The sequence below is a fragment of the Vulpes vulpes genome, chromosome 10, assembly GCF_048418805.1.
Source record: "Vulpes vulpes isolate BD-2025 chromosome 10, VulVul3, whole genome shotgun sequence".
NCBI lineage: Eukaryota > Metazoa > Chordata > Mammalia > Carnivora > Canidae > Vulpes > Vulpes vulpes.
Genome location: NC_132789.1, coordinates 57,108,995 through 57,136,453, shown reverse-complemented (window position 1 = coordinate 57,136,453; position 27,459 = coordinate 57,108,995). Strand labels below are relative to the sequence as shown.

The 27,459-nt window shown below is 33.8% G+C and overlaps 1 protein-coding gene across 10 annotated transcripts in view; it reads left to right on the top strand.

The window, feature by feature from the left end:
- OSBPL8 (oxysterol binding protein like 8) overlaps nt 1–27,459 on the top strand; it is a 145,995-nt gene that overhangs the window by 88,339 nt on the left and 30,197 nt on the right. For 9 of the 10 annotated variants that reach the window (XM_072724426.1, XM_072724419.1, XM_072724425.1 and 6 more), the window contains 6 exons: nt 11,209–11,279; nt 15,214–15,291; nt 17,377–17,478; nt 19,628–19,831; nt 22,619–22,703; nt 24,184–24,355. In XM_072724426.1, the coding sequence (XP_072580527.1) occupies nt 11,209–11,279; nt 15,214–15,291; nt 17,377–17,478; nt 19,628–19,831; nt 22,619–22,703; nt 24,184–24,355 (712 nt within the window). Of the gene's footprint in view, nt 1–5,084; nt 5,260–11,208; nt 11,280–15,213; nt 15,292–17,376; nt 17,479–19,627; nt 19,832–22,618; nt 22,704–24,183; nt 24,356–27,459 lie in introns of those variants that run through there. The other variant, XM_025992151.2, reaches the window with a different exon arrangement.

Below are 27,459 nucleotides of genomic sequence, written 5' to 3'. Positions count from 1 at the left end.
AGGAAACCTAAATAGTTTTAATGCTAATACTTTACAAAGAGGGCTAAAAAGTAATGAGTTAAGCAAGCATTTAACTTAGTGAACATCATTAGGAATAAAAAAACACAACTAAAAATATAGGCAGATTTTTAAAAGATAACCAACTCTAGTCAATAAATTTGAAAAATTAGATGAAAAAATTTCTAGAAAGATCATACTTCCTAAAATTTATTCAGTAATAGGAAATTCTAGTGATTTTTGTACTCTAATTAATAATATAAATTATCTTTACAAAAACTTCATATGCCCAGATATATTTAAAAACAAATTCTACTAAACATTTAGGGAAAAATGTAATTCCAGTCTCACCTTAGAACTGTGTGATTTCATTAAGTCTGAAAAAGTACCTCTCCTCCTACTTTAATATCTCTGAAATTGGATTAGATCTTTTTTGTTTGTTTGTTTTTAGAAGAGAAAAGGTGGGGACAGGGCAGCAGCAAAGGAAGAGGAAGAGAGAATCTTAAGCAGGCTCTGTACTGGGATGGGGGGGATGTAGTGGGAGCTCTAACTTTTGGTTTTGCCTCAGGTCATGATCTTGCAGTTGTAGGATTGAGTCCTGAGTTGGGCTCTCTGCCTAGCCCAGAGTCAGCTTCAGATTCTCTCTCGCTCTATCTTGCTCTTGCTTTCGCTCTCACTCTCAAAAAAAATAAAAAATAAAAAATAAAAATAAATAAATAAATAAAATCTTAAAGAAAAATCTAGATGTCATTTAATACACAGAATAAAGAAGAGAAACTGTTATCCCATTAAAATGTATTTGAAAATTTTAATATTTGTTCATGATTAAAAAAAAGTTTTTTAGCAAATTATAAATAGAAAGGAACTCTTTCTTAACCTTGTAATTAGAATTAGGAAGAAGGAAAAGGTGTGTACCATCTACAGGTCTTTTCAACACTGTAGTTGGAATTTAGCTAGTGAATAAGATAAAAAGAAATTAAAGGAGCAAACATTTTATTAGTAGTTAGTGTAATTATTTATACAGAACCTTACCCAAATTTATAGATAAGTTATTAAAATTACTAATGCAATGTAAGTATCTGCCTTTGACTCTGGTAATGATCCTAGGGTCCCAGGATCAAGCCCCGCATCAGGTTCACTTCTCAATAGGGAGCCTGCTTCTGCCTCTCCCTCTGCCTGCTGCTCCCCCTGCTTGTGTGCACTCTTTCTGTCAAATAAATAAAATCTTAAAAAAAAAAAAAATACTGGATACATGTTCCAACTGCAGTGTATATACCAGTAACAAATGGTTTTAAAAATGCAGTTCAAAAAATACCACTTAAACTAACAGAAAAGAAAGGTATATAGCAGTAAGTCTAATAAATCAATATCTTTATGTAGAAAAGTGTAACACTAAGATAGTGTATTCTCAGTAAATGGAGAGACAATAAATTTTCCTACCATGTTCCAGTAGGAAAATTCAATATTATTAATATGTCACTTCTCAAAATGATTTTATCTGTTCAATGTATTTTGAATCTATATCTCAACAGGTTTTTTTCTTGGTACTTGGTAAGATTATCCTCAACTGTCTAGGAAGAGCAAAGGGCAAAGAAGAGTCAAGACCCTTCTAAAGAAGCAGAGCCAGGCAAGGGTCAGGGCCATTTAGTACTTACCATAAGGATCCATTAAGTAAGACAGGAGATACTGTGCTGAAAATGAGACGAATGAAACACCAACAACAGAGACTTAGATATAATGTTACTCATTAGAGTTCTATGTGACCTTATGGCAAAAGCAAAACTATGGAAATAGTAAAAAAGATCAGTCCTTTCCAGGAGTTAGCAGGGAGGCAGCAATGAATAGCAAAGCACAGGTTTTTATGACCGTGAAAATACTCTGAATAATACTATAATGATAGATACATGTCATTATGCATTTGTCCAAACCCATGGTATGTACAGCATCAAAAATTGAATCCTAAGATAAGCTGTGGACTTTGAGTGATTATGTGTCAATGTAGGTTCATCACGTAGAACCAATGTATCACTCTGGTGAGGGGAATTGATAATAGAGAGGCTATGCATATGTGGAGGCAGGTCAAATATGGGAGATCTCTCTGTACCTTCCTCTCAATGTTGCTGTGAACCTAAAACTGTTCTAAAAAATAAAATCTTAAAAAAAAAAAAAAAGGAATGAGAACACTTCTGTACTGTTCTGTCCTGGAAGTGAACTCGCCTTATCCAAACAGTATAGCATGGGAAACAGAGAAGAAACTTCATCAACATATCAAGACAAGCCAAAGTCAGAAAAAAATTGGGCAAAGTTCACTCAAACTGTTTGTCCTTGGTTTATAAAGAGATGGTATAGTGGTGGGGTACTTTTTGGGTAACGACAGCTCATTTATATTAAGCTGTTTCCTGGTCCCATGCATTCTAACTCTTCACTGTCACTTTTTGGTAAAGTATGTAGTCTAGTACAACTATTCTCGGGTGGGGCCTATGAGGAAAATAAGGCCTATAGAAAATAATATAAGTGAATATTTTCTCAGTTCTCTCCAGGATTATGGTGAATGGGTAGAGCAATTATGGATGTACGGTAGGAAAGAGTAATTCATTTTGAAAAGTAGATGTTTTAGGGCAATAGTCCTAATGAACCCCAGGTGAGAAGGACTTCTCTAGTAAACTGTTTGAAAATACATATGGAAAGTAAGTTTTTGACCTTGGTGTGTCTAAAAATATCTTTATTTTACCCTAATATGTAATTGATAGTTTGGCTGGGTATGGAATTTTAAGTTGGAAGTCATTTTTCTTCCAATTTTGAAAGCATTGCTTTTATTTTGATCTTGATTCCAGAATTATTGGTGATGTCAATAGCTTATCTGATTCCTTATCTAGAGGAACTTGGTGTTATGATTTATGTTCAAAAGGATTCTTTGGTCTAAATAGTGCTGGTTCTCAGTTTTTACCATTGCTGGTTTGTGATTCAGCTTCCTGGGATCTGCAAGACTGTGACTACTTGTTAATCTCATGCTTTCCAGTATCAAACATATGTATCCTGGATACATACTTGTGGAATACATACCTTTAATTGTTTATCTTTTTAAGATTTTATCCCTTTCCTGTAATTTTAATTGTGTTTTAGGAGGGAACACATTAGTTTAATGTCTTTATTCTGCCATTTTAACCTGGAACTTTTCTAGATGTGACATATAGTCCAATTTGATCCTTGAAACAATTTGATAATATAGGTAATATTATTAGCACTTTATATTTGAGGAAACAGAGACTCACAGAAATGAACATAATTACTAAAATCCATCCAGCTGGGATTTGAACCCAGGCAGTTTAATTTCCTGCTTAACCATTATACTATAATGGTAATCCTGCTTAACCATTATACTATAATGCCTTGAGAGGCAAGCACCATTGCATGATGAATTATCGTTTCTTTATTGTCTATAATTGTCATTTATATTTCATGACATGGAGAAAAGCAAAAAAAAAAAAAAGCATAAATCCCTGTTATTGTAATTATTAACTGTAAACTTATTTTTACCATTAATTGATCTTGAAATGCCTTTGCCCAAGAAAGAACATGCTACATAAAGGAAATTCAATTTGTTAAGTGTCCATTCTAGTAAAGAGCAACAGACTTAGCTTATATAGGATGCTGTTGTATAGGAGTGGAGAACTAGCCTTGAAATGTATGTGTAATAATAGGAAGTTAACTGAGTTTGTATAGTAAAGTATCTATAAAAAATGAACCACTAACTCAATTGTAACTGAGCTTAGTTTAGCTAAGGGGCTTATTTCTAGATTGAAAGTAAGAACTGTGATCAGAAAAATCAATCCAGGATATATAAAGAAAGTAATTGACTAGAGCTTTTTAAGTTTCAGTTAAGGTAGAATAAGGAAAATGAGCTTTTTGTTTTTTTAAAGATTTTATTTATTTATTCATGAGAAACATAGAGAGAGAGGCAGAGACACAGGCAGAGAGAGAAGCAGGCTTCATGCAGGGAGCCCAACGTGGGACTCGATCCTGGGTCCCCAGGATCACACCCCAGGCTGAAGGCGGTGCTAAACCACTGAGCCACCGGAGCTGCCCAGGAAAATGAGTTTTAATATAACTAGGAAAGAATTTCTTGAAACTTTAAAGATTAGTTATAAAGAGATAGCATAGTATATCATTTTGGCTATTGGTACTTTACTATTAGATTTAATAATGTTAGATCATACCAGTAACTTAGTTTTAACCTAGTATAGAAAAAATTCCATTTGTTATTGTGATAATAAAGCTGCATATTTCTTTAAATAGGAGAGTTTTAAGTTGGAAAATCCTCATTGGTAGATGATATATTTTGAAAAGTTCAAATGCAATGAACAGGAACTATTGCAGCTCATATCTGTTTCAAGAGAACATTTATTAGAGCACTCAGCATTATTATGGTGTCTTTTCAATCTTCCCTGTTGATGCATTTGCATTAACATTGTCTTAATGACTCATCTATCCTTGCTAGAGGTAAAACTTAAATATTTATTTTCGGTTTTAGCTGTTAGAATCCATCAAAATTATACTTGAAAGAGTATCTTGCTTTATGAATTCTTAAACATGGCTGAGGTAAGCAGTGGATTAGATAGAGATCTAGAGGCTTCAGGAAAGATAAACAGTGTTATGGTTTATATCCATTTCTGAAGTAAGCAAAAACTGGAAAGAATCGGAAGAGGTGGGAAGTGTGGTGGATACTACAAAAAACATAACAGATATGAGAAAAAGGTTGCATTTTACTTCATCCTGAATCTCTTAAGTATTGATCTTGCTTTGTTTTACTAAAGCAGCAGTTCAGCTCAGGGCATTGCTGTGGCTTGATAAAAAGGTAAAACATTAGTGGAATAGTCTTCCTTGTTTATCAGTTCATTTAAAAAAAAAAACACACCCACTAGTGTGGCTTAATGCCTTTTCTGTTTATTGCTGATTTGACAGTCTCTGGTCCTTCTCCTTTGCTGTTAAATGTGTGTGTCCTTTGTTTGTGCTGGTGGGTTTCACTACATTTGGATGTGAGAGAAAAGCCTCTCATTGCCATACTCATCTAATTAGCCTTCTGGGCGAACGTATACATTAAATAGACCTCCTAAACCATGAAAGAAGAGAGCTCACAACAGCGTAGATTTTCTTCCTGTACTGTGGTTTCGCCTGTTTTATTTCCTCCACGAATTGATGGCCGAAAGCTTGTCCGGAATGCTTCATTTGGAGGATACAATGAACTTTCTCCTTCATTGCCAGGTTTGTTTGTTTTATCTTGCATTCTTTTCTTAATTTCTTGCAGGCTTTTCATTAAACTAGATATTCTAACATCTTAAAACTGCTTTCGTTAAAATGAAACCGATTCTATAATTAAAGGTTCAGGTTTAGTGACTGCTGCTATATGGCTTGGCTTTTCCATATTTTCTTTTAAAATCTCTAAAGCCCAAACTTGAGAACTAGTGATTCAGTGAAGTACAAATCTTGCATTGCTGATAGCATGAATTTTTGCTTTAATTATAGAAACATTATGACCCTTCGATAAATTAAAACGTTTTCTGGACTTGAGATAAATGTAAAATTCTATAAATAAGTAAATTGATCTGAGCAAATGAAACCCCGTTCTTTAATATTGATACTGGTTTGGCTGTTTTCTGCAGAATAGTAACTATGTTAAAATTGATGTGCAAGCTTTAGCAGTTCAAGTCCTGACTAAAGTGAAGTTGTCTGTCCAAGTATAATTTTTGAAATAGCCTTCTTGTTTGATGTGTTTGTATATAATTAGTTTTTACTAAGAAACTGTTATTTTTAAGGTAACAACTTAAAAATGAAATCAGGCATTTGACGGCTATGATTTAGACATTAAATAATTGGTTAATGAAATAGATCTAAATTGATTTTTTTGTATGAAAAAGATTTATTATAGCAAATATTTGAATATATTTTAAAATATTTTAAAATCTGTTTTCCTTTCAAAATTTTAACTTGTGACATTATTTTGTCTACTTTTTTGAGGTTATATTTTTCTTTTAAAATGAAAGTATTCTTTTAATATTCATGGCAAAGAAATCACTGAAACTTCAGGTGCTTGCTATAACTATTTATAGATTTTTCTGACATTTTTAAAATTTGAATTATATTTTCTGCTTTCACACTAACATTTATTCTTGGCTTTTTGTGATTATCCAGGCTAATAGGTGATGTATGCATTATTTTGAGATAGTGAAACGGCCTTATAGAAGATGTTATCTGCACAATTAAATAATTATAAATGCACTGATTTCATTTTCTTTTCTGGTAGTGTTTCAAAAAAGAATTGGAAACTGTACTTCTGAACTGTTGTCTAAATAGCATAAGCTGTAAACAGCATTCACAATCTGTATTTTGTCTTTTCAAAAAGTATAGCATCGTTCCTATTATGCTTATCTTCTCAAAATGGTGTATCTTTTAGTATTTGTCTTTGTTCAGAAGTGGCTTTGAAAATACAACACACTGAAAATTTTTAATGTTGTCAAATACTCTATTTGCTTTTACAGTGTGATTTAGTTCTATTTCTATGTTTGTCTCTGTATTTTATTTTTAAGCTAGCAAACTTACTAGCAAATGTTTGCTGACCTTCATGCAACGAGTCTACTTAATATTAGAGAATAATTCTATGACTCTACTAAATAACAGAAAAACTTCACTTTAGGTTTGGTATTTAATTAGGTAACTAAAGGCAGAACTGTCAGTTTTTATCTTGTCAAAGAGTATATTGAAGGTCACCCTGGATCAATATATTTGAATGGAAAAGTAAATGGTTGGCTTTGTTTTCTAATTCTTGAAATAGAGAAAATCATATTCATAGGGAAGCTTCCATATTCCCCCTTTTCAACCAATAGTTGTATTGCAACTAGCCATGATAGAAAGCTCTTTAAGCTTTGTATTTTACAAATTCAAACAACACAACAAGCTATGTTGTATTTTATTAGCTAAGAGATAGAATGGAATTAGCTACTTTAAAGAAATGGCTTCTATGCTGTGATCTTTCCAATTAAAAAGTAGAGCATATATTTCTTCTGGGACATTTCATTATACTGAAAAAAAAAACTTAGATGCATTTGTTTTTACCTGACATCATTAGAGGAGAGGTTCTATGTTAGTTATATTGAAAGATAATTTTGCCTTACTACTTTGAACATACTTCTTTTAATTTTCGTTTTGAAAATTACTTTTTTGTCACTTGCACCTTAAAAAAATTACTTTTTTGTCACTTGCACCTTAAGAAATATATTGGTGTATGGCCTTTTTCTTTATGATGAATTGAATTATAACCTAGAAATGGTATTTACCTGCCCATGTATTTCTAGTAACACCATAGTGCTTTTTTTTTTTTCCTTCAGAGTTCGTGTCTGCTTATGTTTCTTTCCCCAATCTCAGGTGTAACTTCCAACTTCCAGATATGCTTATTGAGCCGATCTCTAGAATAGTACCAGAAAATTGGAATAAATAAACCTTGAGCAAATAAATCACTTATGGACAAACTGTGTGAGCTCTAGTGCACGAATAGCTTTCTTTTTAGTACATTTTGACTTAGAGATTTTTTTTTAGTACAATTTCTTGACTGTGTTCAGTATAGTTAATATAGCTGTATTTTGTAAATATCTATTAAACCTGCATTTGTAGACAATGTATTTATAATTCCACTTTAGGAAGACTGAAAGAGCATAAAGCTTGCTTTATTGTATCTAAACTTTATTGAACCAAATTTATTATGGAAGTATATGAAAAGGTTATACCTTGCCAATGATGATAGCTTTTGTATTCTATTCAGAAACTAGAAGTTAGGGACATGGTGTTTATTTGGAAATATTTATGACTACAGATTTAGGGAAGACTTTCTTAAGACCAAAAAGCACTAACCATTAAAGAATGAGGTGGCTAAATTTGGCTACATTAAAATTAAGAGTGGTTTATAAGAAGAAAATGCTAGTAATAAAAAGCTAAGCCATTGAATAGGGACTTATTTGTAACATATAGCTGGCAAAAGACCAGTATCTGGAATACATCAGGAATTCCTATATAAATCAATAAGAAAAAATAGTAATTTTTTTCTTAATGCACAAAAGATTAGGGGAATCTGAGTGGCTCAGTTGGTTAAGCATCTGACTACTGGTTTTGGCTGAGGTCGTGATCACATGGGTTGTGGGATTGAGCCCCTTGTCAAGCTCAGTGGATGGTCTGCTTGAAGATCTCTCCCTCTGCCCCTCCCCCTGGTTGTGTGAGCACATGGATGTGCACACACCGTCTCTCAAATGAATAAATGAATCTTAAAAAAAATAAATGCACAAAGCATCTGAAGAGTTCCTTTACAAAAAGAAAGTTAAAATAGCTAAAAAACATGAGAAAGTGCTCAAGATCATTAATAGTTAGGGAGATACAAACTAGAATCTCATTATACCATTGATATACACACCCAGCAGATTAGCAAAAATATTAAAAATATGCCAATATTGATGTTACCATGGAGATAGAGAAAGGAGAACTCTTACACACTATTAGAAAAATAATTTGGTATCATAAAGTTGAATATACATATATACTATAACCCAGGAATTCTTCTAGGTTTAAGCCTTAGAGAAACTCAGAGAAAGAGAAATATATATAACCAGGATACACTCCCAAGAGTATTTGTGGCACCATTGTTTATAAGAGGGACAAACTAGGAACCACCCAAATGTTTATCTACAATAGATGGATAAATAGTGGCATAGTCATCCAATGGGATTGATGAGCAATAAAATCCCATTGGATTTTAATCCCATGCTTATATGATGAGCAATAAAAATGAATGAAATACCTGCTTGACATACTGGTAAAGAATATTTGCAAAAGTCAAGATAGTTGCCTTTGAGGAGAAAAGTAGATTGTGATCAAGAATGATGCTGGGAAGTGGGGAGGATCTTATGGGATTTTGACAGTTCTCTTTTTTATTTGGTTGGTAGTTATGTCAATATTCACTGTATACATTAAATTATACATTTATGTTTTATGCATTTTTCTGAAGCTGTTCTGTAACAGTGGAATCTTCTGTTAATTTTCGAATCAAATTATCAAATTTTTGTGTTTGAAAGGGTGAATAAGGATTAGACCTTTTCAGTAATTCATAGTCAAGTATGGAATATGAACATGAAAACAAATATTTAAAGTATGTTGTGATAAATAGGTTTATACAAATATGTGTGAAATGCTGTATATCTCAGACAAAGGGAGAGCGAAGTATGTCTACACAGTCATAACAAGGCCACCTCTTCTGGGTCTTAAGAGGCACCCGACATTCTAAAAACACATGAATTTTTAAAGTTAGACCTAAGTTTGAATCAGTTCCGATACTTTCATTTACTGACATTAGTCAAGTTACTTAATTTCTGTGAGCCTCAGTTTTTTCAATTATAAAAAATATATAGTTAGTATGTGGTTTTTTTGTGTGGTAGTGTTTCAAAGATTAGTAAGTAAAGCATCTCACATAGTGTTGTAATCACAAGTGTTCTTGCAAATGGATATTGTTGGTTCCTTTGTTGTTGTCATTAATATGTTAATTAATTGATAAATTAATCAGAATTAGATACAAATTGAAGTGAAAGTGTTCTTTTAAGAACAAAAGAAGTCATTTTTTATATTTATAGTATATACTTTTAGAAAATTTTTTAGAAATTTAAATCTATAGAAGAGCTTTGAAATAATTTATCAGTTCATCAGTATTAAGAATGTTACTACTCTGAATAAATATTTTAGATTTTTAAACTGAATCATGTAACTTTGATTTGCTTTATACTCAAGTCTAAAATTTTGGTAAGTTATTTAAAATTTCACATTACATTTATGAAACAGTTTTCTCCCCCTAGTATTGGGATTGAGTCTCCTTATCAGAACTGGAGGGTAAGGAAGATACCTTCTTCATATTACAGAAAACAATTCAATAAAATCTCTGGATTAAGAAATTGGAATGGATTTATTTTTAGCTAATATAAACCAAATACAGAATAAATGGTATCTTTAATATGTTAGAAATGATTTTTAGATGCTTCAGGCACTGGTGCTACTGATGATTTTTTAAGTGCTGCTTTATGAATAATCATGTATATTTTTAATATAGGCTTTTATTGGAGAACAATTATAGGAAAGAGTTAATAATACTTGCCCTCAAAAGTAGAAGCACCATCATTGAGTACTGCTCCTTTTATGCCTGCCACACAAATTTCAGCATTAACATTTCTCTAACTGTACTTTTAATAACATTAATTTGCTAATTGCTTTTGGCATAGTGTTATTTTAATGTGTTAAATGATTGCAGGGATCCGCATGTTCATCCCAGTGCATTCATATATTTTAGATTTGTCCTTTTAGAATTTGTATAGCAATAGTCAGTGCCAATGATCATTTTAAAGGAAACATGAATTTAATGTATATTATGTGGAAAATACTATGCTAAGTGCTTTCTAATGGATCCTCATTTAATTCTCACAATAGGCACATTGTTAGATTTTTTAAAAATCTGCCCCTCAATCTAGATTTATTTTCCCTAGTCTTTTATCACTAATTCTAGAATTGCTCCAATTTGGCAAGAGATGTGAAAAGTATTTTGGGTTGGTTTTATCAGTTAGGATTCTTTTTTAGAAAAGAGCTCACTAGATGGGTGCCTGGGTGGCTCAGTCAGTTGAGCAACCAACCAACTCTTGGTTTCAGCTCAGGTCTTGATCTCAGGGTTGTGAGATTGAGCCCTGCCCTCATCAGGCTCCACCCTCAGCTGGGAGTCTGCTTCTCTCTTCTCTCTCAAAATAAATAATATAAATCTTAAAAATAAAAAGAAAGAAAGAAAAGAGGTCACTAGAACAAAAGCTCCATGAGGCCTCTGAAGTTCATGCAAAGTGCTCTAGGAGCCACAGAAAAGAGGTATTTAACTTGATGTTGACGAGTTCAGGAAAAGACTTCGTCTCTATAAGCCTTAATTTATTCCAAAGAGTTATTATATACTATGTATGATCCCTTAGAAGTCTTTTAAGCTCTAATAGTTTAATACTGTATATTTAATCTAGACTTTTGTACCAATGTACATCAGTTATAATGTACATTTGAAATTGGATGACTTATATGCATTTGCTTCTTAATGCCTGCATGCTATATAGTAATACTCAAATAATAACAATGTTTTTTAATAACAAATAATCACAGGTTTTGAAAGAGGAAAGGAAGACATTTCTCAAAATAAAGATGAATCTTCACTTTCTATGTCAAAGAGCAAGGTAAGTATATGTTGTCCCCAAATACATGATTATGGCATTTTTCTAATATTTAAGAAGAGGAACTAACACTAAAAATTCTATCCAATTTTTATGGCATGTTTTGATTTATGTTGGTGTATCTAAATCATTCAGTATATATGAAACAAAGAAAATCCACTGGAGTTGATGTAGGATGCTGTTGGTAACTTGGAAATACCTATTGGTAACAAGTGTGTTCTCTCCAGAGTTATATTGCTTCTGATATATCTGCTACTGTACTTCTCAGAGTTCCATTCAGAGAAGTTCTCAGGATTTATGATTTTTTTTTAATTCCTAAGTATTCCAACTTTATTTGAATGACAATCAAAATACATACATTTTACCATTTAAAGGCCAAAGATCTCTTGCAGTAGTAGCTTGCAATTGAAAGACGTTTTCTTAGAATAAGATATAGTTTCCTAAATTAGTAATTCTGGGGCACCTGGGTGGCTCAGTGGTTGAGAGTCTGCCTTCGGCTCAGGTCGTGATCCCAACACCTGGCTGGCTCAGTTGGTAGAGCATGGGACTCTTGATCTTGGGGCTGTGAATTCAGGCCCCACGTTGGACATAGGGCTTATTTTTAAAAGGGGGGGGGGGATTACAGTGAATGAGTGGGATTCTTAACATGGTAACTAGTGTAAGTAAAGTTGTACTTAATTCCTGTTATATTCCAACAGTTGAAACCTATCTTTACTTAGATTTAATCCTTGTCTATTCTGTTAGCTGAAAGATGCATGGTCAGTAGTTTGTCATTAAATAGTCTAACACATAAACTACTCTTGTTTTTCACAGCAATCCTAAAATTTATACATTTATCATTAAACCACATTCTCGTGGAATTCTGAACATTTTAGCCTTAAGTAACTTCAGGAAATAAAGTTTGTTACTCCTTCTGTAATCAGTGTGCATAACTAAAACCATCATAATTTTAATCTTCTGTTTTTCTGAATTTGATGCAAAAGTATTAATACTGCCATTTTGGTCATTTGGATTTGGGATTAAGTTATTTCTTTAAATACATGATTAAGACCATTAAGCACAATGGAATATACCTTTTTTCCCTCCTCCCCATTAAAAAAAAATAAAGACAGTTTCTATTTCTCATGCATCCTATAAATAAGTCAATAGGAAAAGTCAGTAATTAAATCTATCCCATTTGCTGTTAGCATTTTAAGTGAATTTTTAGTAGTCCATCTCAACAAAAGGAATTACCAACCTGGGTACTGTGTCTAGTGGGGTGAAAGGAATCTTATTTCAAGGATAGAACCTATTTCTAGGTTTTTGAGCCTAGATCTTTTATTGACTTGATTCTCCAAGCATACATCTGCTTATCTAACAGGTATGCTAATTTGCCTATTGCTTGCTATAAAAAATATATTTACCTGGACGTTTAAAAAAAACCTTTCCAAATCATAATATCTGAGCTAGGCATAGTAACATAACATTATTACTCCTTATATTTGTAGTATTTTATAGTTTTCAAAGCAAGTTGAAAGTATTCTCATATATTAATGTTCCCTTTACTTAAAGGTCAGATTTATGACAGTACCTGAAACATAATATATACAAAGTAGTATGTTAAACCCATCATGCACACTACCTCATTATCTTCAGAGCAACCCTACAAATTAGTAGGAGTTATCCTCATTCTACAAATGAGGGAGCTAAGACAATTCAATTGTCTAAGACTGAAAGAGATTGAATAACCTCCTGAAGTCACACAGCCCATAAGAAGACAATAGTTAAGGGGTGGGGGGGGGAAGGAGAGGAAAAAGAAAACTAAAAATATAACATACTGAGCATTCTAAGGCTATTTAATGAAAAAACAAACAGTACTATACATTAAACCCTGTGGTCATCATTAAGTTAGTGGTCAGTAAGGTTATAAAAGAAGGACAACTTATTTTAGTAAAATATTTCCAACAAAAATAGGTTGAGTTTTTATATTTAAAAGGCAACCTGTTGATTCAGAAAACTTAGGTGTAGTGTTATTTTAAAAACTTATAGAAACTTGGTCAGTAGGTCTTCCCCTTCCCCCTACTCCCAGAACTGGCTACACAGGATGGCAAGGATTCCTTGAAATATTTGTTCTCTAAAATTTGCCAAGCTCATGTGACACCCTTCTGGCCTGCTGGTCCCTTATATACTAGAACCTTTTAGGAATCACCAAGCCGGATCTTGTCACGTCAGGGAAACATTTCCTGTTATTCATGAAGATAAATCTTAAATTTGAGTCTAGCTAAAATTCTCCGTGAATAGTTGTAAAAGGTGAGAAATCATTACAATGAAATAGCTAAGAGCATGATACTGGGAATTAGGTAGAACAGGGTACAAAACCCATCTCATCTACTTAGTGGCTCTGTGACTTTGGGAAGTTATCTTTAATTGGTTAGACTTGGTTTCCTTATTAGCAAAAGGAGGATACTGTGACTATCTCATAGGGTTGCTTATTAAATGAAGTAGTACATGTGAAGTATTTAGAAAAGTACTTGGTAAAGAATAGGCAGCCATTGATTTCCATTAGCATTTATTCCTCATTCACTGGTGTCTAAGAAGTATATTATAATACCCATTTTCCTATGAAGCTGTGGGAAATAGAAATCATCCTATTCTTCTGACAATAGCTGTGCCATCTTTAGGTTCTTGGGGGTGAGGGGAAGACAGAGATGTATTTGGCTTGAGCAACTTTGTAAAATTGTTTTATTACCACAATCAGTGCCATTGCCACAAGAGTAAGTAGTATGATGTTTGAAGTTCAGTTCTCAAAGGAGTGACTTCATTAAAAAAAAAATAATGAGGGAGAGAGAGATAGCAAGAGAGAGCAGGAGCAGGGAGGAGAGGCAGAAGCAAACTCTCAGCTGAATAGCCTAACGTAGGGCTTGATCCCAGGACCCTGGCATTGTGACCTGAGCCAAAGGCAGACCAACTGGGCCACTCAGGTGCCTCTATTTCAAGGTTCTTATGAAGATCAAATAAAAATAAGTATAAACAAAGTCTGGAAACAAGTTTAAGACCATAATACTTTAGAGAGCACTGGATAGGGAGGAAGAAGTAGATGGTAGGAATATTGGTTTTTAAACACTATAAATTAGATAGTGTTTTAATACTAATTTCTAAAGATATATATATTTCTTTCCATCAGAGAAGTAACAGTAGGGCAATGTGTACAATAACTTGCTAGAATGTACATGATTTGGTTTATTAATTTGGAATATTTTTAACTGTTAAAAAGTTACATTGCTTTGGATACTTTTAAGAATAAATAATTACAGGGTACCTGGGTGGCTCAGTGGTTGAGCATCTGCCTTTGGCTAAGGTCATTGTCCTGGGGTCCTGGGATGGAGTCCCATATCAGGCTTCCTGCAGGGAGCCTACTTCTCCCTATGTATCTGCCTCTCTCTCTGTATCTCTCATGAATAAATAAGTAAAAATCTTAAAAAAAAAAAAAACAGAATAAGTAATTTCATATGTTTATTAGAAATATTCCAGAAGATAGAATGCAAAAATTTACAAATGATCTTATTTAACCTCACATTGTAGATTAATTTATTAATTCGGTTTTTTTGTTTGTTTTTTGTCTTGTTTTGTTTTTAAATAATCTTTACACCCAGTGTGGGGCTTGAACCTACCACCCCAAGATCAAGAGTTGCATCCTTTTCTGACTGAGCCAGCCAGGTGCCCCTGACTAGTGTTTATTTTGTGCTTTTGTGGATTTCACACAGATTAGCTTTAAACCCAGATGCTATCTATATAGGGAAAGTTGACATTTGAAAATTTATATTTGCCTTAAATACAGCAATAAATGGGAAGAATTCAGAAACATAGCTCTAACATTAATTTTTATATGCCTGTATGTGTAGAATAAATGAAGTTTTTAATTAATATTTCTCTTTTGTTTAATTCTATGTGATTTCAGTCTGAATCTAAACTTTATAATGGCTCGGAGAAGGATAGTTCTGCTTCAAGCAAGCTCACAAAAAAAGAATCTCTCAAGGTTAGTTTCCACAGTTACTTCATTAATAACATTATGCATTGCATATGCTTTTGAAAGTAGGCTAACAAGATAAATATGTCTCCTAAAGAAAGAAAAATAATATCCAGACAAGCACACATAAAGAATGTGTGGCACACTGGAGTCAACTGAAGAGGCTGCTTGATGATCGTTCAGCACCGCCTCAGGCCTCATCTGGCCATTCCTTTCTCTGAGGACTGGATAGCTCTGTGTAGTTATACCTACTTAGGCACATCACTGTGTTGTAGAACATATAATGGGAAGTTGTGGTGCTTTTTGAAATTCAAGTTCACTAACTGCAGGGTCGTGGGCTGAATTTGGCCCACAGGTAGATCTATTTTGTTTGATCTATATTGATATAGAATATATTGCTATCATATTTTAAGTTAAATATTGATATAATGTTTTTAAAACTTGAGGTAAACAGTTACAAGTTCAAATTTCCAACCTCTCTTTAAGAAATATTGCACTTTGGGCTTGTCTTCCAGAATGGCCACAGGTCCTGGATCTTAAGAAACAGATGCTTTCTAGTTGACTCTGATCCCTGCATGGTCTATTTTACCCCTTTTTTTCTTATATCCGTATGCATTTGCACCTGCAGTCCCCTATTAAATCTACTGTTATTCAGATATTAATAAATATCTGAATATTAATAAAGATAAAAAGCCTGAAGTTTTTTGGCTATAGAATTATTTAAATCTTGTTAGGTATATAGTCTTCTTACTATGAAGTACAACTAAGAAGGTTTTATAGCTAAAAGAAATGTGTCACCACTCTTCTCCCATCCATATAATAACAACAAAGTAGTAATAAGACTATATTAATCCTCTACGGCCTTCCCAAATTATCTCAGAGGTAACCTATGAAGGTAAAACTGGTATTTTGAATGAATTAGTATCATTTTGTGATTTCTTAATTATTTATATCTTAGTATTAGGAAAGAGCAAAATTGCCAGTTGTAAACAAATGCAGCGTTGTTTGTAATATGAAAAAACTGATAGACTGGATTTCTATCAGCAAGAGAACTTAAGAAAAATTATAGAAGCAGTATAGCATGGTGGTTGAGCATGTCTTTAGAACCAGTCTGCCTTTGTTTGAATCCTGCCTCCATGAGTTACTAGCTGTGTGATCCTGGGCAAGTTACTCTCTGTGCCTCAGTTTTCTCATCTGTAAAACAAGGATAATAATTATCTTACTTTCCGAGGTTATTGTGAAGATTAAATGAGGGTAGTACTTGTAAAGTGCTTAGAACAGTAACTGTTATGCAGAATGCGTCCAGTAAATGTTAGCTCTTCACTCTTATTTTATCATACTGCGAAACTTATGTAGCAATTAAAAGAATGAGGTAGGCATGAAAATGCTCCAAAAAATGTTGAGTGAGGGAAGCTTTTTTAAAAAAATGTGTTTAAAAAAAAGAAAAAGAAAAGCTATATAGAAAAGCTTATATATTTCTATAGGTTGTATACAGAGAAAAAGCCTGAAAGGGTAGTGTTTTCCGGAAGTGTTGATACTGGTCAAGTCTAGAGATTGTAAGAGGATAGGGTATAATAAAGACAACTCTTAGCTCTATTTGTGTTGTTTGAAATTCTTACCATGAGATTGGATACATCTAGTATTGTGTCATTAAAAAAAGGTAAAATTCAAAAAGATACAGAGAACTAGTAATCCGAAAAACTAGATTCTGGGACGCCTGGGTGGCTCAGTGGTTGCGTGTCTGCCTTTGGCTCAGGATATGATCTGAGAATCCCGGGATGGAGTCCCACACCAGGCTCCCTGCAGGGAACCTGCTTCTCCCTCTGCCTAAGTCTCTGCCTCCGTGTCTCTCTCTCTCTCTGTGTCCCTCATGAATAAATAAATACAATCTTTAAAAAAAGAAAAAGAAAAAACTAGATTCTAACCTCTAAAAATTCCTACCATCTCTTAAAAAAAGTCCTTTTATCCTAAGATGCTAAAATTCTAAAAGAGGTTTAGAATTTAATGCTTTGCATGCTATAGACCTAAAGTATTTGGAAAGAAATTGCTCATTTCTAATGAATTTTTGATTTTTCTATTATTTCTGTAAAATAGGTGCAAAAGAAAAATTACCGGGAAGAAAAGAAAAGAGCCACAAAGGAGTTACTCAGTACAATCACAGATCCTTCTGTTATTGTTATGGCTGATTGGTTGAAGGTCAGTTTGTATTGAAGCTTGAATTCAAATTGCTGAATGTTTACCTACTGGGATAGGAAAGCCCTGAGTGCACCTAAAGCCTTCAAGACAAAAACAACTCCTGGGATGATTGTTTTTCACTGGCAACCTATTAATTGTATCCCAAAGGTTCTATGTTCCAGTCTTAATGGGGAGAAGGAAAATTAATGTTGTCTGTCTTGGGAAATATTTTGTTACTCAATATCGTTCAGTATTATTGTAGACAGATGTGTATGCATTATTGAGAAGATCTGAAACAAGGTTAATATAAAAGTTATTTCTAAAAGATTAATTTTCCGAAAAACATGCATATTGCTTTTTCCAAGCCTCTGATTATTTCCACTTACTCTCATTTCTTTCTTTCTTTCTTTCTTTCTTTCTTTCTTTCTTTCTTTCTTTCTTTCTTTCTTTCTTTCTTTCTTTCTTTCTTTCTTTCTTTTTTTTGTCATCCCACTCTATCCTCTTTCTCATCTGAAGGATATTTGGTTGGAATCATTCAGACTAATGCTAAGTTTAAGAATGATCTGGTCAAGACTCTGACTCTAGGAAATTTTAGTACCTGACATTCATCTAAAAATCACCCCAGCTGTGAAAGCTTTCCACTGTCCCAAAAAATTGGTAAAACCTCCTTATGAGATCTGTTGTAGAAGTTCTCTCACTAAAATGGGAGCTTAATGATTGTTTGCTTGTTAGTGCAGGTAGTACTAGGGTCTTCTTCAGTGGTGTACTAAAAATACATTCTGACTTACTTTGACTTTACTTAGAAATCTTTAAGCTCCAGGGCAGCCCAGGTGGCTCAGCTTTTGAGCGCTGCCTTCAGCCCAGGGCCTGATCCTGGAGACCCCGGATCGAGTTCTACGTCGGGGTCCCTACGTGGAGCCTGCTTCTCCCTCTGCCTGTGTCTCTACCGTTCTCTCTTAATAAATAAATAAAATCTTAAAAAAGAAATCTTCAAGCTCCAGATCTCACTTGAGTTTTTCTGAGCTAAACTTCCTATTGTCTTCTGACATTGGGTTCCAGCAACTAATCCCCTAAAAGTCCCCAACAGATCCCCTGGCTGACTTTCTAAATCATACCTTCATCTGATAATTTGCCATTTATGTTCTATGTCACATGTCCCAGATTAAAAATGTTATCTTAGGATAACTATTCCTTTTGTTTTTCTTGTCTTGCCATTTCTTTTACATAAACACATACTTTTCTCAGAGATTTTTTTACTTTTTTCATTTCTGGCTCCAAACTCCCCCTTACTAATTTTTTTCTTATTTACAGTTACTGTGGTATGCCTATTTCTGGGGTTAGGGAGCCCTATATTTATTTCATAATTCATAAAAGTACATTGAGAGCAGACGTTTTATAGTAAATAAAAGGATAATTCCTAGTTTTTATTCTAAATATATTAGCATTCTTTTCAGTATTGTGAATTCAGTGACTTGCATAGAAATATTTTTACTGGATAACAGAAATAGAAATTGATAGGAAAAGCCAGTTAATAGACTTGTTATTGACATAACATTAAACCCTGGGATGAGGAACATTTTGAGCTAGAGAGAGATTCAGGTAACCCAAGAACTTAAATGGCACACTTTATGTAATTACTAAGAACAAAGTAATTTGGAGAAGATAATTTTAGGGGATGGAAGAGAGTTCTTCCCTCTTCCTACCACTCAATGAATGTTTAGGGAATGCCTAGTGTTTGTGCTAGCAGTGATTTCAGCACTGTTAATGTAGTGGTGGGGGGGATTCTTAAAAGGTGGAATAATCTTACACTCCCACACATAAAATTATGAGAGATGGTAAGAAGAGACTCTTGGTACTAGGAAAGTATATTTTAATGGCTCCTGAGCTGGCGCAGAGGGTTAGGAAATCCATTCTACTTGGCACATTATTTTGAACCTGTTGACCTAGTCTCTGGCTAGACTGTAAGTTCCTCAGAAGCAGGAGCCATTCTTTTTTTTACCTTTGTGTGCAGTGCTTACCATCTACTAGCTTAAAAAAATCTACTGAATCTAGTTCTATTTTGTGGAGATTTTAGATTAAAATATCCTCTTTGCCATTACTGAGTTTGTGTTTTATGGGGCAAAAAGAGAAAAATGGAGCTTTATTTCCTAATAAAGTTATCTTTCTATAGATTCGTGGTACTCTAAAGAGCTGGACCAAGTTGTGGTGTGTTTTGAAACCTGGGGTGCTACTGATCTATAAAACCCAAAAAAATGGTCAGTGGGTTGGAACAGTCCTTCTGAATGCCTGTGAAATCATTGAGCGTCCATCAAAAAAGGATGGCTTTTGTTTTAAACTTTTTCATCCTTTGGAGCAGTCTATTTGGGCAGTGAAGGTAAGTAAGAACTAGGTAAAAGGTAAAGATAACAATCTATGAATAGAATCTGTGAATAGAGTGGAGATGAATCAAGTTATCTAATGATTGCTGACCTCTGCCAAGACTTCCGAATTTGCTTCTGTTTTAAAGTGCGTTATTCCTCTTTTTGTCTCTACACACAGTAAACTATGTACCAATCTCCCTGGGGATTCAGTTTGTACTTTGTTTTTTAATTGCAGTTACTAGCTTTGCTTTGTAATATTGTATCCTATTTATAGTGAGTGAGGTTTTTTTTTTTTTTTAGGGTTTTTTTTTTTTTTCTTTATCAAATTATAAGATCCCTAGAACAGAGCTGCCATTTATTCTTGTGGTCTTTCCTATAAGATGTAAATATGTGACAAGAAATCTATAACTAGAAATAAGAGTAAATAGTCTACTTACTCTTGAGATTCAGCTTTCTTTGAAGGCGAAGATCTAATGCTTTAAAACTAAAAAGTACGGACACCTGGGTGGTTCAGTGGTTGAGCATCTCTGCCTCAGGTGGTGATCCCAGGGTCCTGGAATTGAGTCCCATATAGGGAGGCTGCTTCTCTCCAAGCCTGTGTCTCATGAATAAATAAATAAAAGTTTAAAAATAAAAAATAAAAATAAAAAATATTACTGTGGTCACTCATGTGTTAAAAAAGCAGAAACTTAATCAGGAAAATAGGAATGCCATATTTGATTAACTACCAAGGCATTCTACAGACATTAGATATATAATACACAGTAATGGAATAAATTGATTTAATTTAAATTTTTACAAAGCAATCATTGTTTTAGTTTCTAAGAAGGCTAGTTATACATGAATAAATGGTTTAGAGGTTCTCCTTTAAGGAAAGCCACCTAATTGAGATTTAGGGTTAAACAAACAAATGTAACTTCAGCTTTTAAATATCTTTTGGTATTGCTTAATTAGGCAATATATATACACACATCTCTAAATGACTTGGACTTTTAACCTTTATTTTAGTAGTCTGTAGTCATAGCAGGGCTAAATTTAGGATTAGAGTTCCATTCTGGGATTAGGCACTTCCCACAGGGAAAGAATTTAACACATAGAACTTCTATTAGTTATACACCATGTGATTCCCAAATGAAAAAAACAACTTTCAAAAGCCTTTCTATATAGTATTTATTCTTTACTAATACTCTTAGGAATTATAAGAACTACAATGAATTTTTAAATTATTTTAAAAGATTTTAATGCCAAATTTATTGAATTCTCAATATTGTTGGGAAAGAGGGAAATTAGTCCAGTTAATTGATTATCAGAATATTCTCCACTGGGGGATTCCTGGGTGGCTCAGCAGTTTGGCGCCTGCCTTCGGCCCAGGGCGTGATCCTGGAGTCCTGGGATCGAGTCCCACATCAGGCTCCCTGCGTGGAGCCTGCTTCTCCCTCTGCCTGTGTCTCTGCCTCTCTCTCTCTCTCTCTCTCTCTCTGTCCCTCATGAATGAATAAATAAAATACTGAAAAAAAAAAAAAAAAAGAATATTTTCCACAAACAAAGATGCTAAGTTCTTCAAAGTCAGTATCCATGATTAGGTAAAAGTAATGTTTATGAGTTCTTACTTTGTATCAGGGACTCTTGAGCATTTTACATGGACTTTAAAAATTCTCATACCTTTAGGGGTGCCTAGGTAGCTCTGTTAGGCAGCTGCCTTCAGCTTAAGTCATGATCTTGGGGTCCAGGGATTATGCCCTAAGTTGAGTTCCCTGCTCAGTGAGGAGTCTGCTTGTCCCTCTCTCTCTGCCACCCTCCTCTGGCTTATGTGTTCTCTCTCTCAAATAAATAAATAAAATCTTTAAAAAAAGTAAACGTAAAAATTCTCACCTAAAGAGATTACTTAAGTAGTTTTTCTGGCATGGAACCAAACTTTAAACCCAACAGTCTGACTAGATCTTACCCTATGCTAGTTCTAGGAGCTGGCCCATAAAATTATAAAGCTCTTTGAAAATACCCAAGTGATATTACAGGATTTATTAAAATTATAATGACTTTTTCTTCTTTTTCATTTTGAATCTATTATCTTCTTTATGCTTCTATTTTATTCTTTGATCTTATAACTTAAAATTTACTTTGTCTATCAAAATTATACTGTTAGCTCTATCCCCAGATTTTCTTTCCAGAGAAGAACTGGGTTCACTTAAGTTTGGCCTTGGTGATACTAATTACTGTAGAGTTCTTGGTGTTGTATGCTCCTAAAACAAATAACCCTAGCCAACAACAATGACAAATTCCTTTTTCTTTCTGGAAAAAATAAAATTAACCTTTTCCGTTGGTATTTTATAACAATTATATCAATGATTATAAAATAAGAGATTTTTCCTTAGACCTAGTCAAAATTCATTTTTCTTTTTCTTATAAATTGTAACTATATTTCCAGCTTTTTTTAGGCCTCTAGAAATTTAATGTTACTTATTTTAATAAATAAGTAGAATGTAGAATGGAAATTTCTCTATTAAAATTTGATCTAGTAAAATAGATTACAGGTTTATCTTTCTGTGAACGATTAAGTAGAGATAATGTTTAATGATAGCTTTAAATTGTTCAGTTTTCTGGTAAAGAGGTATATTTGTTGGAAGAGGAAAACTTACTTTCCTTAAAACTTACTTCTGCTTTCTCAAGAAGCATGAGATCAAAGCTTGTTTGCTTTTAGATTCTATTCTTTGCCTAACTTAGATTGTTACAGGTGGTGATAATGGAAAACATGAAGTTAAGATTTCATAATATCTACTGTATACCATTTCTTTTCTTTTAAGGGTCCAAAAGGTGAAGCAGTTGGATCTATAACTCAGCCCTTACCTAGCAGTTACCTGATCATCCGAGCCACTTCAGAGTCAGATGGTAAATAATAGATTTTGATGGAGTAGATTTTAGAACTCATTTTTAAGGGTTTATTTTATATGCCCCTGTGTTTTTTTTCCTTTGGGGAAAATCTCTTTAGTATGGTATTTGCAGCAGAAGTATTGTATTCATAAATTGCTTATGATACTAAAATATTATTAATTTTGTAGACAAACAGGGAAATCTGATAGGAAGAATTGTAAAGTCAAATGACAAATTGGCAACCTAAAGTTTTCTTCTTCATCCTCCATTGACATCTTAATACCTTTTGACTTGGCTACTGTTCTGTGTGGTAACTCTTTTAAGTATTATAATTTTAGAGGTACATTTAATATACTATTTGTGTTTTATTATACCTGGGTGGCTCAGTTGGTTGAGCATCCGACTGTTGGTTTCAGCTTATCTGGGAGATCAAGCCCTGTGTGAGGCTCCCCACTCAGCAGGGAGTCTGCTTCCCTTCTGCCCTGCCCCGCCCCCCTACTCAGGCACATGTGCAAGCGTGCGCGCGCTCTCTTTCTCAAATAATTTTTTAATTAACATTTATAACACACACTGTCTTAAGGTTTTTTTTAATCTAAGAGATTCAAGTACAAACTTTTGTTCTGTATCTAGTAACTTAATAAAGAATTTTTGAAGCAATATGGAAAGCAAAACTTGCTTATGTGAAAGCAAAGCTAACTTGAAAACCTTAATAATTGATAATGGATTTCTTCCTCACTTTAATGTTTTAAAAAGCTTAGTCTAGAGGAGGGAATCTTGTACCTTTCAAAGTTTACTTTTATCTGATGATATTTTTAAAGTTAAAATATCACGGGCACAAGCTTACATTATGAAAGTGTTAAAACACTTGGCTGATATTTCCAGCATATATCGAAACATATACATACATTTTAAGAGCAACTAACAGGTTTGTTTGTTTTGCTACAAACAGTTCTAAATTTTAACTTAAAAAATAAAATTATTAGTGTTTTTACTAATACATCAATTCATGAGAATACTCTAGGCATTTCTATGACTTAGAAGTTTTCATACATATAAGTAGAATGGATGGTAAACCTGGGGATAGACCTTTTATCAACAGCAAAGTATCATTTTGCTTAAGTTTGTTTATAGTAGAAACATAATTTCTTCCGTATATTTTGTGTACCTTCTTTGGTAGCTGCAAATTATACTACCTGTTACTGTTCTAAGATTTTAAAGATAAAATACGTTTATTTTAGTTTAGGTGTACTTACTAATGCATCTCATATGCTATTCATTTACCAGTGGTTTCTAGATGCTTTGTCTATAAAAAGCTCTTATTAAACTGAAAAACTGCATTTAAAAAAATCCTTGTAAGAAATTATATTCAAATTAACTTTGCCAGTCCATGTTTCTCAAAGAAATAATAGTATGCTTAAAAGTTAACAGTGTTAAATTAAGATGGTGGCTGGGTTTTAGTTTCTTGAACTATACTGCTTATGAATCTGTGTTCTTCTAGGAAGGTGCTGGATGGATGCTTTGGAGTTGGCTTTGAAATGTTCTAGTCTTCTTAAACGTACAATGATCAGGGAAGGAAAGGAACACGACCTGAGCATTTCATCAGAGAGCACACATGTGACTTTGTATGGCTTATTACGTGCTAACAATCTTCATAGCGGTGACAACTTTCAGTAAGTAGCTACTGTCACTAAATTTTATAAGGGACTATGTTGTTCCCAGGCTGGTTGGTAGGCCTAGAATTTTTGTTGTATATTTAAAATTGAACTTGGCTGTTTTCTTTCCATTATATGGCCTCAGGCCTGATTTGAGATTTGCTTGGTTGCTATTACAAGGTATAGAAAGTCATTTCCTTGATTTTTAGCTAATGTGAAGTAATTGTTCTTTCCCAAAAATACCTTGTCCTTGTACATGCTGTTCCCTCCATTGAGAATGTTTCCTAGCCCTCCTTGCTCTTTTCTCCTGTCACAATCCTGTTCTTCAAGACTAATCTCAAATATTACACTGAATACAAAGCCTTTCCTGCTTCATGACAGTAAGATGTAATATGTTTTTCTATTGCTATTCCATAATGCTTTTTAATTTTCTTCGTAATGGCACTTATTCTACCTGGTATTTGTGGAATTCTATTATATTTTATGTGTTTCAAGTTGGAACTGTATCCTATTTGTGGTTTTATCCTCTGAAATATTCATTGTAGTTAACACTAAAAAAATTTCCCTAGGGAAGCTAACAAATACTTTGTTTGAGGTTTAGATCTCTTGTTGCTTTGTAGGAAAAATATTAGATTTCCCTTCTCTTCCCTTGTCCCAGTACTCAACTTCTGCTCTAAAGCTCCTTATTCCCATCAGCATTGAGGTTACTTTCCTCAAAGTTAGGAATGGATATTTGTTGGGGCCTCTTACCATGATTTTTCCCTTGAAAGCTCTTCAGCTGTAAATAGTCCATTGTTTTTATTGAATGCCAGGTAATTTTTAAATGCTTTTATTTTGGAATCCTAAAACTTCATCTGCTTCATATATTTATTCATTTAAATTTTTTTGAGCCTCTTTTCTGTTTAAGATATTATATACCTTTCTGTATTATTTACTGCATTATAGGTAAGGAGATTAATCAGATATAACCCTAAATTTGAATGCAGTACAATAGTTTTCTAGCCCTGTGATCCTGAAGAGAGGTTTTATTTTGTTTGAAACCTATAAAATGCTAGGCAACCATAAAGGATAGGAAGAGAAGAATGACAGAAACAACCAAAGGAAAGGTGCTTTAGGGTAATACAGGATCAGGAGATTTTAGAAGATGGAAAAAGATAACATTCAGCTAGGGAACTGGGGAGGGTCAATATGACAGATTTTTACAAAGGTAAAATCAACATAGCAACCTATTGACTATATGACAGAACATGAGCTGAGTTGATGATATAGACATGAGGGGAATGGGGGCCTACCTTTGAGACATACAGTCCGTTTGGATGTAAGGGACGGGGAATGGGTGTAATTAAAGGTTACAGGTTTTAAGCCTGAGTGACTGGTAAAATCATGGTAAAATAAAAATGGACCATGTTGGGAGATGATAACTATTAAATATTGGACATGTTGAGGATGCATTGGTCACAGAACACATAGATGGTATCAGCCAAGCATTTTAAAACATGGGCCTGAAGCTTATTTGCATGCATGGGCTTGAAAATCAAATAGACATGATGGTGAAGGCTTGAAATTGGCAAGCTTGCCAAAGGAGAGGGAGGATAGAGAAAATAGGAGGGCCAAGGAAGAATAAAATATCTTAAGGATAGTAGGAAGTAAGAGGGATCAGAGAGCTCAAAAAGTTGAACCATAGTAGTTGTATGGAATCCGAGCACTAAGACCATTTCGAGGAAAATGACCATCAAATCCAGTGATGCAGAGAAGTCACAGAAGATGAAGATTGGACAAGGCCATTGGATTTGTCAACTAAGCCATCACTAAGGACCTCTAAGAGAACAGATCAGTGGATTCAAGGAAGGGAAAACTGGATCATGAGAGATTAAGGAGAGTGATAAGAAAACAGGGACAGCAATTTTAGACTACATTATAAAAATACATGATTATAAAGGGAAAGAAAGAAAAGAAGTACTATAAAAACGAATTTCTATTAGAGATTGTTGGTTAGGGGAGCCTGGGTGGCTCAGTCGGTTAAGCATGCAACCCTTGATTTCGTCTCAGGTCATGATCTCAGGGTTGTGGGATCCAGCTCAACGTCTGTCTCTGTGCTCAGCACAGTGTCTGCTTGAGATTTTCTCTCTCTCTGTCTCTACCCCACTCACTCACTCTCTCAAATAAATAAAACCTTTAAAAAAATAAGATTCTTTAATTAAAATCCAAACAATGGAACACCAATAAAAAATAAATTTATTAAAATAAATAAATAAATAAAATCCAAACAATGAATTTTTTGCATTTTTTTTTAAATTTCAGAAGTGAATTTTTTAAAATTCCATTTTGTACAAATTATTAACCCTAATTGTATATAAGAATAGGGTTGGGGCAGCCCCAGTGGCGCAGCGGTTTAGTGCCGCCTGCAGCCCAGGGCGTGATCCTGGAGACCTGGATCAAGTCCCATGTCAGGCTCTCTGCATGGTGCCTGTTTCTCCCTCTGCCTGTGTCTCTGCCTCTCTCTCTCTCTCTCTGTCTCTATGAATAAATAAATAAAGTCTTTAAAAAAAAAAGAAAGAAACCAAAAACTGAATGTTTAAAAAGAAAAAAAAGAATAGGGTTGGGGTATAGCAGCTTAATCAGTTTTAGGCTATAGGTTTATTTCCATAAACTGATATTTCCATTAGCAGTTCTTGAAATTTTTTCTCAACATCAAGCCTATGAGTCAAGTATTAGAATTATTTTTTTGTATTTTCACTTACTTTGACTTTGGAGAGACCTTTATAGGGGAAAAGTCATAATTCATTTCAGCTCACTTGAGAATCTAAGGATCTTAACTTGGAAGTTTTTCTTTAGACCAGAAGTGATAGTGAGATTGATTCAAGTGATGATGTTTATAAAACTAAAATAAGTCTAACAAGGGAAAAATCTAAACTTCTGCTTTTGGAAGCTTTTAGTCTTTTAGCCCCAAGTGGTAAAGAGGCAAAGAACTCAGTGTCCTCTTTTAATATTTCCCAGGTTTTATTTAATTTCTCTATGCCTTTATTTACTAATCTATAAAGTGAGAATAGTAATACTACTTATAGGTTATTTTTGAGGGGTAACTGAGTAAAGCTGTATGAATCACAGAACAGTGCCTGACA